The following is a 10,945-nucleotide window of genomic DNA, read 5'->3' on the forward strand; positions in this document are numbered from 1 at the left end:
AACGGATAGAACGAAACTGGGACCACAGAATGGGCCCTAAAATAGAGGCAGGAAAAGCGGGAAGGAGGATGACAGGCAGGCGAGACCACTTCCTGTCGTGGCCAGGTAAAGATCAGCAGAGATCTGAAGGCGATTTCACCCACTTCTTCTCCCGGGATCTAGAGAAAAAAATGCTTTTGTTCTCTAACTGCGGCGGCGAAGGGCAAGACCTCAATGGTTTTTAAACGTCTTGAGCCGGGACAGTGGTTCTCCAGAGGAACCCGCAGGCTTGGTTCAGAGGCTGTCCCACAGAGGGCGCTGTCTGCCTGACTTTGAATGGAGTCGTGAGCGCAGGAACGCTGGCAACATCCCTCGCCAGAGGGCGAGTGAAGGGCTGAGCCGGCGCCCAGACCCGACTCCCACCAGCTTTCTCGAAGGGGAAGGGAAAGATCTACTCAATGTATGTATCCCGCTGTTCAGCCCAGCAATCCCTAAAACTGAGAGGATGGGCTGAGAGTGCTGACACTGGGGAAGCTCCTCTCCCTGGCCAAACACAAGCACACAACAGCGCCCCTGCGCGCCCCTGGGAGGGGAGTCAACCGGAGAACTTGGGGCGACAACCAGAAAGCCGGCAACGGGTAGACGCACAGCAGGGACGTGGGCTGCTGTCCCGGACTCTTCTCCTGCCACACTGGGCTAGACTCCCCATCTGGGTCTAGCCCTGGAGTTGTGATCAGCCACGAGTCCCCCTCCCCAGACAGAATCCTCAGCATTTTCGGCGACGTCTGCCGGGGCGCTTCTTTTTCAGGGGAGATGACAAGCTTTTCCACCTGTCCCAGTTTAAAGGCGACTTTCGTGCGTCAGAACTCTAGCCAAGTTTTCATGCGTCTGCCCTGAATGGTGGAGCTCCCAAAACACACGGGCACACACGCAGGGGTCTCTCCACGCACACTCGGCCGCGTGGCAGGCTGTGTGCAGACGGTGCCCACCCAACCCTCATAGACCTCGTGCATCGAGCTACTTCTGCAGTTGGGGGAAAATGACGTCTGGGTATCCAGCAGCGGTTGGGCGAGCTAGGCCCAGTTTCCTCCTCTCTGGGCGCGGGTTTCCACTTATAAAATCCAAGTATGAGGCCCACCCTGCTGGGGTCTCAGGGCAGTGATCCTTTCCAACCCAGATTTTGGATGGTGTAGCGTTTTGCATTCCAGTAAAGCCCTGTGTAAACTCAAGGGAGTAATAACAGTAATTGTTTATGGAAGCGCCATTTACGTTTCTAGATTTCCAAAGCAAAAATGGGGTTTGCTGCTGTAGATGAATGCAGAAAGAAACATTACATATGCCCGTCGAGATTTGGTGGGAGAGGGTCTGACGCCACAGGACCGGAAAACAAAATCTACGTCTCAAGTGGGTACCCCGAGTCTGCCAAGGCAGGGCGGCCTTGAATTAGGCGAGGCTCAATCTAACGAAAAAGAAAGCGGTGGGGAGGTAAAGGGATCCCAAAAAGCCCTCGTGTGCGGGAGCTTCACCGGGGTGGAAGAGGGTGAGGCCAGTTTGTCACCTTTCTCTGATAAGAAAACTGTCTCTCGGGAGGGGACCCCACAAACAATTCTGATTTACTTGATGCTTAAATCTAGAGTCTTAAATGGCTGCCCCATGGGCTTCTCGTGCGAACCGGGGAGCTGTTTCTAAAGCCAATGGAGTGGAGTGTCCTTTCACTAAGCCGTTCTGCAAAGGTCCAGTGTGGTTCTCTAAGGACTTGGCTGCTGTCGAGCCGCGCAGCGGATGCCTCTGCTTACCGCGGCGGAGGACGTTACGCCGCTGCGCCTTTGGTTCACCTTGCCCCTATTAAAGCGTTAGTTAGGCAGCTCCAAACGCCGGCCGGCCGGAGAGACTTCCTGGGAGAAAGTGCTGTCTTCGGGGTCACAGACTCTTAGTTGAGCCGCGAGCCTTGGACACCGGCGGCCAGAGCAGAGGGGTGCCCTTCCGAGAGCAGCCGTCGGTTCCGAGAAGCTGTTGCCCCAGCAGCCCCACCGAGTGACGCGCGGGTTTTGGCCGGGTCAGCGCTCATACGCACACAGGCACACCCACTCCTGGTCCCGGGGGAAGGCTCACTCTTCCATTTTCCAGGGCTAAAGGCCAAGGCCACGCGGATTTCTGAGTCCGAAGACGCAGTGCGAGGACTTACACGCGGATTCCCTTACTATCGGCTGGACGATGGGTGGGGAACCCAAATCCCTCTCTTCTTGGCCTCGCCCTTCCTAGCAGGCTTTAGGAAAAATACTGAGGTCGCTGGACCTCAAAGGGTTGGAAAGTGATGAGTTCTCCGCGGGCCGAGGTCACGTCCTGCCTCTTGGGCCCGCGCTGCGTGGCTCTCCAGCCGCGTGGGGGCGGCGGGCCCCTGTCCAGCCCCAGGGGGCGGGGGAGCGGCAGCTGCGAGCACAGATAACCCGGAGGTGACCCGAGAGGGCCTGGTCCGCCCCTCCCCCCTCCCGCAGGCCTGGCGGCGGGAAGCGGGTCCCTGCGCCGCAGGGGGGAGCGGCAGGCGCGGTCTCCGGGCTCGCGGCTGTCAGTGCGCTTCGGCCAGGGGCGCCGCCTGCTCCGCGTCCCTCGCTCGCCTCCTGCGCTCGCAGGAGCGCTCCGAGTGCCTCTTTAGCGGGAGCCAATATCCTTTTGTGCTAATAGGCTTGTCCTCATTTGCTGCCTAATTGGACTATATAAAGCCAATAACAGGCGGGCTCTTATAGCCCGAAGCCAAAGCGCCAAAATCCGAGGGAAGGCGAGGAGGGGGCGGTGGCGGAGGCGGCTGCGGGGCCGGGGCTCGGCTGAGCCTTCGCCTGCCTAATCCCATTTGCCATTGTACGCGCCCAATCGCCGTATACTCCCCGCATTTAACTTGGATGACATTTTGATTTCATCATTAGCATCCGGCGCCGGATTGACGCAGCCTCGAGCCGGGGACTGCTCTTGCTGCCTCCTCCGCGGGAGCCGCAGCCGCAGCCGAGCCGCCACGATCCCTCCGTGCCGCGGCAGGGCCGCTCCCCGCCCCTCCACACCCCTCCCCCATGCGAGCCCTCCTGACTGGGTCCTCACCCCGCCCTCCCGCCGTTGGATTTGCGCCGGGGGCGGCCCCCGACTTTGCGCCCCGTAGTTGAGTTCCGTTTATGGTCTGATTTCCGGCCTCTTGCCTGCTCGCCCCGCCGCCCGCCTGTCCCGCTCCCTCCTTCCCGGGGACCCGGAGGAGAGGGGACCATGCCGGAACCCGGGCCGGACGCTCCCGGCACCGCCAGCGCACAGCCCCCGCCGCCGCCGCCCCCACCACCCGCTCCCAAGGAGTCCCCGTTCTCCATCAAGAACCTGCTCAACGGAGACCACCACCGGCCGCCCCCTAAGCCGCAGCCGCCCCCACGGACACTCTTCGCGCCGGCCTCGGCTGCCGCCGCCGCCGCCGCTGCCGCCGCCGCGGCGGCCAAGGGGGCCCTGGAGGGCGCCACGGGCTTCGCGCTCTCGCAGGTGGGCGACCTGGCTTTCCCCCGCTTTGAGATCCCGGCGCAGAGGTTTGCCCTGCCCGCGCACTACCTGGAGCGCTCCCCAGCCTGGTGGTACCCCTACACCCTGACCCCCGCCGGCGGCCACCTCTCGCGACCTGAAGGTACCGACCACTCTTTGAACTTTCGTTGTCCCCCTGCGCGCCCGTCCTGTCCCAGCCCCGCGCTGCTTCCCTCCGCAGCTCTGGGACCCCAGCACCCGCAAATCCTGTTTGGTCAGTTTTTTCGGCCCCTGGCCTGCATCTCTTGCCCACGCGCTGGGTTGCGCTGCCCGTGAATCCAATCCCACTTGGTGAGAAAAGAAGTGGAATTGGAGCCCGGGGCACGGCGCTTCCCGGGAAAAGTGGCCTCGGGCGTGAATAGGGAGGCTTCGGACGGCCGGGGCTCGGGACACCGCCCGGAAGGAGGGGGTGATTCCAATGCGCCTAAGCCGAAAGGGAACCGTTCTGCCGGCCCCTGGCGGGGAAGCTGAGGGAAAGGAAGGAGGTGGCCGCACTGCCACCATCTGCTCGCCTTTCCTCGGGAGGAGGGGGATCCCAGGACCTGGCGTCCCTTCTCTGGCCCAGCCGGGAAGGAGGTGGCCCGCGGGAATGGTGAGGCCTCATGGCCCGGGACCTGGAGGCCGGCGCGGGTTGAGCCTGCCGTCCCCAGGCGCCGGGCCTCGCTCAAGGCTGTGTCGGTGTGCATGTGTGTGCGTCCGTCTGTCTGTCTCCCCAGCCTCGGAGAAGGCCCTCCTGCGAGACTCCTCCCCCGCCTCGGGCACCGACCGCGACTCCCCGGAGCCACTGCTCAAGGCCGACCCCGACCACAAGGAGCTGGACTCCAAGAGCCCGGACGAGATCATTCTGGAGGAGAGCGACTCCGAGGAAAGCAAGAAGGAAGGCGAAGCGGCGCCAGGCACGGCCGGGGTGGGCGTAGGGGCGGCGGCGGCGACTCCGGGCGCAGAGGACTGGAAGAAGGGCGCCGAGAGTCCGGAGAAGAAGCCGGCGTGCCGCAAGAAGAAGACGCGCACTGTCTTCTCGCGCAGCCAGGTCTTCCAGCTCGAGTCCACCTTCGACATGAAGCGCTACCTGAGCAGCTCAGAGCGAGCCGGCCTGGCCGCGTCTCTGCACCTTACCGAGACGCAGGTCAAGATCTGGTTCCAGAACCGCCGCAACAAGTGGAAGCGGCAGCTGGCGGCGGAGCTGGAGGCGGCCAACCTGAGCCACGCCGCGGCGCAGCGCATCGTGCGGGTGCCCATCCTCTACCACGAGAACTCAGCGGCCGAGGGAGCGGCGGCTGCAGCCGCGGGGGCCCCGGTGCCGGTCAGCCAGCCGCTGCTCACCTTCCCACACCCCGTCTACTACTCGCACCCGGTGGTCTCTTCCGTGCCGCTGCTACGGCCAGTCTGAGGCCCCAGAGGGGTGGGGGAGGGAGCCCCCGGCCTCCTCGTCCGGACCCCGGAGGAGACTGGGCCGGGCCAAGGGCGCCGAGACGTCCAGCGGCCTTCAGGAACTGGGGCTTCTGCGCGCAGCCTCGGCTTCCCCTCCCCCAGTTGGTAGCGTTTTGTAAGTATTTGCAATGCATTTTCGTGCAATTCACCCCTAATGGATTGGAGGCGCTTCCCCTCTTACTTTTGGTTTTTGGCTTATATTAAGAGAAAGCAGGAACAAGACAAAATTTCCGGGTCAAATATTTCAGCCGATAGTTTTTGTAAAATGTACAGCCCTCCCCTCCAAATTTCCGTTGCGCTGTGGCTTTTTGGTTTTATTTTTATAGAAGGAAAATGAGCGCAAAACCTGAATCCCTCTAGTTTATTCTTTTTTGTTTGTTTGTTTCGAGACGGAATCTTGGTCTATCTGTCTCCCAGGCTGGAGTGCAGTGGCGCGATATCCGCTCACTTCAACCTCCACCTCCCGGGTTCAAGTGATTCTCCTGTCTCAGCCTCCCGGGTAGCTGGGATTGCGGGTGTGTGCCACCACGTCCGGCTAATTTTTGTATTTTTAGTAGAGACGGGGTTTCACCACGTTGGCCAGGCTGGTCTTGAGCTCCTGACCTCGTGATGCGCCCGCCTCGGCCTCCCAAAGTGCTGGGATTACAGTCGTGAGCCACCGCGCCCGGCCGAGTTTATTCATTTTCTATAGAACTGTTTTCAGAATCCAGAGAAGGAGAGAATTCATATGGTAGTACTTTTATTTCTGGATTTCTGGGTGTGTTTCTTCCTCCCAACCCCTAAATCAGTTATCCACCTTAATTTTCAGAATATGAGCAGCCTCTCATAAGAATCCTGACTCAGGCCGCTTTTCTCTTCTGGAGACGTCTGTCGCAATTAGCCTCTTCATCGGTCTTACTCTTTGATGGAAGAATTCTCTAAGTGTTTAAAGGGAAAAGACAGCCAAAAATCAGAACTCTGACTATTGAAACAGCTGTATATCTGGCCTGGTCTAAGTGGTCTTATTTATTAGTTGCCTTTATTTTGAGAATTTCATTTGTAAATTATTATTAGTATTACTATTATTACTTTGTTCCCTGTTTTGAGAGAGTAATTTCAGTATTTTTAATATGGTATATTTTATCCTCTCCTCTTACTTTTCATGTTCTGCAGTAACTGTTGTACGTTGACCTGTGCAATATTGTACAAAATTTCCTGAGAAAGCTGTTTCCTCCTCCACCGAGGGAAACAGACCTTTTCACTGTATAATCATGGTCATTCATTTAGAAAGAAAAAAATTAGGCAGGGGAAAGGGGGGAAGGAAGAAACAAGCCTAGGTAGTGATGCTCAAAGGAGTAAGTTAGGCATACTGGAGCGCTTTAAGTGAAGGACAATCAATTTAGAAGAATTTTAACTTATTTGATAAGTGTACAGATTTCTTGTAAAGTTCACCCTCTACTCCGCAGGACTCCTGGCTCTGTCACCCAATCTGTTTTCTTTCTGTCGGCTACACCTGTTGTTCTGCGATAGTTTGTTTCCCCTCATCTCCCTCACCTCTGCCTGGGTTGAGTCCCTTTTTAAGAAAAAGAGAAAAAAAATCCACAAAATATTGTTACACTAATGTTGTCGTGACATTGAATTAATTAAAAAGAAAAGCTTTTCGTGTTGCCAGAGTGTGTACGTTTGGACGATTTTCCTCAGAGCTAGTGTCTCCAAAACTCTTTTCTGCCTTGCTCGCTGACTGCCTCTGCGCTCCCTGAGTGCAACCTGGACGCACATCCCTGTAATCCGGGAGGCAGTGGAGACAGAGGCGGCTTTGTTCGCGACCAGAGGCACTCTCTCCCCTGTACCTTCCGCGGTTTGAAACGCCCAGCGAGCAGGGAAGAATGCTAGGTGGAAGGGGAGTGGACCTAGGCTCATCTAGTTTGGGAAATTGAGCAAAGCGACAGCGCGTGAGGCGAGATACCAGAGACAGCTGGTGTTTCCGAACACTGGACTGCAGCCTCGCGTTCTGTTCTTAAACCTTGGTTCCTTCGGGGGCCGAGAGCTTTTGAATAGGGCATCCCTGGGCTTTCGTCAGCTGGTTAACTTTGGTGGGCTCTGGTTGGAGGGAAGAAGGAAGTGAGTTCAGAGTTTAGCAGCAGCCGAAGGCCGATTGCCAAGTCAGGCTAGGAGAGGCTGGGCCACAAGAGGACAACTCCAGGGACAGCCAGCTCTTGGGACTTGCTCCCACTTCCAGCAGAGGGGAACTTCCGCAGGGCTTGCGGAGCTGAGATTCCCGGGGCGGCTAGAGCATGGGCGCGGTCTTGATGTGCCAAGTGTGAGGGCACAGAGGCTACCTAGCTGCGGCAGCTGCAACAGAGAAGACCTTGTCTCTTCCGTGCCAGGCTCTGCTCTTGTCTTTCCTCCGGCGCCCGACACCTTCTGGGCGGCATCTCTAGATCCCCGACCCTGTCCTGGCTGACGCCGGGAAGCGTAGCGCTCACCACGCCCGCGTGCTACTGGGCTCCAGGCCGTCGCGCTCTTGGTGAGCAGCTTGCGGAGGCACCGCGCGCCGGAACCGCCTGGAAGGGTGGGTCCGCCCGACAGAAGCAGGTGCCTGGGCGACACTCGCTGGTCGGGTGTGGCCGCCTGCCTTTAAGCTGAGGGTCTGCACGCATAACTCCTGGCGGGGCACCTTTGAAGCTGGGAAGCCGAAAGGGGAAGATGAGGAACCCAGAGGCTGAAAAGATTCCAGAGAGCAACCATAGGGCGCGACCGCTGGGGAGCGCCTGCACGCCTGCCTTTCCTCTCGCAGTGCGTTGCTAGGTTCTTCAAATTCAATCGACACAATTGATTCTACTGTGGCTGAAACGTCCAGTATAGTTTTCTGTTAATGGAAAACTGCCCTCCAAATAAACCGACATGCGTATTTATGGCAAAATTTTAGCCTGGACCCCAGTGAAGATAGATCTCTCTTTATTTCCCTCTGGTTTGAAATAAAAATGAGGCCATGTGTCATAAATGAAAAATAAACAGAAATTCGGGTCAAAATATGTTGTTCCTTGTGTTACCTACAAACATGGTGATGCCTTTTACTGTTGGCAATACCAACCGCAGGACAGGCCAATAACAGTTCATTAAAAATAATGTTGCAATAGCAAACACGTTCTTAGATTTTTACAGCCAGAACACGATGTTATCAAAGGCAAAGAAAATGCTTCTTTATTTGTGTTTGGATTCTAGAAAACGGTTCTTGACTGACCAGGTCTTTACAAAGTCGGGAAATAACTGGTTCTCCACAAGCACAGTTTATCCTTTGTCCTGCTCCTACAGCCTCCCTTTTCCTCCTGTTGGGGAGCCCCACTGCCCTGGACCCCTGAGCATTCCTCCCCCAAACAGTGATGTGTGCCCTGGGGGAGGGAGGTGGTGCCAACTTGGCCTGGGGACTGGTGGCTGTGTGAGCCTAGAGGCTGGTCCAGGTGGGAAATGTCCCCTTCCCTCCTGTCAGGGGTCACCGTATTTATCCCAAAGCAAGAGAGGGGGTTGAGCCAGAGTGTGGGGCTGTGGAGCACAGAAGTCACCCTACACAAAGCATCCTAAGCTCAACTGCAAGTTTTTCTGTGGTTTTCAAGCCCGGAGAAGCCAAGAAGGCACTTAGTGGGGCTGTCACATTTCCAGAGCTGGCCATCTTTTCCCCCCACCCAGAATGCCCCCCTCCCTGCTGCCTCTGCCAAGATTGCTGGGAGCTGCTGGCACCACTCACCAAAAGGGGCCTTTTTTGGGAAAAGTGAAGGTGCCTACACAAAATTCCTCCTGGACATTCCCTAGGGGGAAGACAGGGCATCCCACGTCCTCTCTCCTAGGACACTGAACTGGCACTCTCAATTTTGTCTTTTCACCCCTCCTTCAGACTGTGGAGCCCAGCTTCTCTCTGCCAACCCTAGCTTTAGATTCTTCCTCCCCATCTGCACCCCAATTAATCTTCAAGTCAATGCAAATGACTTCAGCTTCCAGGCTAAATCCTTTCTGCACCACCCAAAGAGACACACATGGAAACAACACACAGGATACACTCACATTTGATATAAACACTCACCATGCACATCCACACACTGTAGACCTCCTAACACCAGTTCCATGGGTTCCTAGCATACAAATGTGTTTGGCATCACCACCACTGCTGGGGCACAGACGTAATCACACACACCTTGTTCGAAGTGACCCTTTTCTCCGGTGGCCTTAGGCTTAGGCAAGCTGGGAAGAATCCTGGGAAAGGATTGGGCAGAGTGAGGTGGCGCTCCCACCTCTGCTGCAGGAAGCCTGAATGAACATCCTTTGGACTGGGATGACTTGAAATCCCTCCTCACAAGCCATCTGGGATAAACTAGCAGAGTCTGCCACCATCCCACCGCAGACCCCCATGCTCTTGTAGGCTGGGATCCTACTCAGTGTCCGCCTCCTTACAGTGCCAGGCTCTGCGGCTCTGAGCACCCCCGAGGCCTCTGGACCCTGGGAGACCACAGAGCCAGCATGCGAACTGTTTCTGTTGGCAACACAGATGTATTTCTTTTATTTGGTAGTAAATAGAGTAGGTGTGTGTATATCAAACAACAGCAAGACAGATATAAACTGCCCCCCCACCACTGGGTGCTCATTCTGAGCTGCGACGCCCCCTCAACAGGCTCCCGGCGTCGCAGAGCCAGAGGCCACGCGGTGAGAACCCCAGTGCGTGCGCTCTGCTTGTGTGAGAGGCTGGAGGTAGAGCTGGGAGAAAGGGAGCAGGGGAAAAGATCAGTGGGATCTGCTTTCCCTTCTGCGGCAGAACGCTGGATCAGCTAGGACTTGGGCCTGCGAGATGGGGACCAGCGTCGGAGGCTTGCGGGCGGGAGGGCGGTGCTGCCGGCTGCTTCCTGCAAGCGCTTTGAAGAGGCCTCGCGTTGTCCAGCCGCCTGGGCAAGGGCCACGCGCTGCTGCTTTCACCCCCTTGCGCCCGCAGGGCACCTGGACTCCCCTTGAGAGTCCCCGTGGGGCTTGAGCTTCTGCTGGGCGCTACCCTGCCCTCCACGATTCCATTTTGCCCAGTTTATTCGGGTCGTCCACTTCCAGTGGCTCAGTGACCCAGCCAGGGGGCATCTTCCGCTTAGCGGTCCAAATGTAGACTCCGCAAAGCGGTTAAGAAGACCTGTCTACCCGGGTGCGCGCCATGGGTCAGGGTGTAAGAACCAGGAGCCTCATAGAAACCCCTGCTTGGGGTCCAAAGCGCAGCCAGGCACACCCAGAGGACAACACCCGGCCCCGCATGTACATGTGGCCCCGCAGGAGCCATCCGCAGGGCTCCCACCCTTGGCTCCCCGCCCTCTCGCTGACCCCCACCCCCTAACCCGGACTTTGAGATGTGAGTGATCCCTTGCCTCTGGGCCTAGGACTCTGGAAGTGTGCACGGCCGGTGTGCAGGGTGGATGGTGTTGACCTTTTGACCTGAAAACAGGTGGGGGCTGGGGGGTGGGAGAAGGATGGCGGAAGAAAGGAAAGAGCCACGAAGACAACTAGGCAGGATGTACTTTTGAGCCCTGCCGGGTGCCTCCGATCCGGGTCTGGGGTTGAGATTTGGGCTGCACTTGTCCCAGGTGTGTCTCTCCCGCGGAATACCCTGAAGGTGCAGGGCGCCTGGGATTCCTCCCCACCCTTCCTTCTCCAGGACCCCTAAGGGTATCACTCGAGCGACGGGGTGGTTCCGGAGACCCGAGGGAAGGAATAGCTGGAGACTGTAGCGCGCCTCCTCCGAGAGTCCCCTGGAGGTGCGCACGAGTTGTACTCGCCCAAATCTCTTCCTTGGCTGCTGCTCCCGGCGATGCATCTCCGGGGGAAACTTCCCAAAGTCTGAGTTGCCGGGTTCCAAAAGGATCCCTTTGGGTTTAGGCCTGGGAGAGGTATAGAGCCAGCGAGAGATAGCGTTGCGCCTATCGCTGAGGCAGGAGCCGTGAGGTGGAGTCACCTGGTGTGCCTCACCCAAGCGCTAATGTCTTAA

General features: G+C 57.6%; 2 protein-coding genes across 2 annotated transcripts in view; both read left to right on the plus strand.

The window, feature by feature from the left end:
• The first annotated feature begins 3,147 nt into the window (after positions 1-3,147).
• Positions 3,148-6,591, plus strand: HMX3 (H6 family homeobox 3). Its single transcript, XM_050802970.1, has 2 exons — positions 3,148-3,628; positions 4,242-6,591. Exons 1-2 carry the CDS (start codon positions 3,229-3,231, stop codon positions 4,913-4,915), a joined length of 1,074 nt encoding a protein of 357 aa, XP_050658927.1. The 5' UTR covers positions 3,148-3,228; the 3' UTR covers positions 4,916-6,591.
• A 2,995-nt stretch (positions 6,592-9,586) lies between these two features.
• Positions 9,587-10,945, plus strand: part of HMX2 (H6 family homeobox 2) — an 8,180-nt gene continuing 6,821 nt past the window's right edge. The window contains exon 1 of the mRNA XM_050803150.1: positions 9,587-9,630. The gene's annotated coding sequence lies outside the window, so the exon portion shown is untranslated. The remainder of the gene's footprint in view (positions 9,631-10,945) is intronic.

Source organism: Macaca thibetana, chromosome 9, assembly GCF_024542745.1.
Source record: "Macaca thibetana thibetana isolate TM-01 chromosome 9, ASM2454274v1, whole genome shotgun sequence".
Classification (NCBI taxonomy): Eukaryota; Metazoa; Chordata; class Mammalia; order Primates; family Cercopithecidae; genus Macaca; species Macaca thibetana.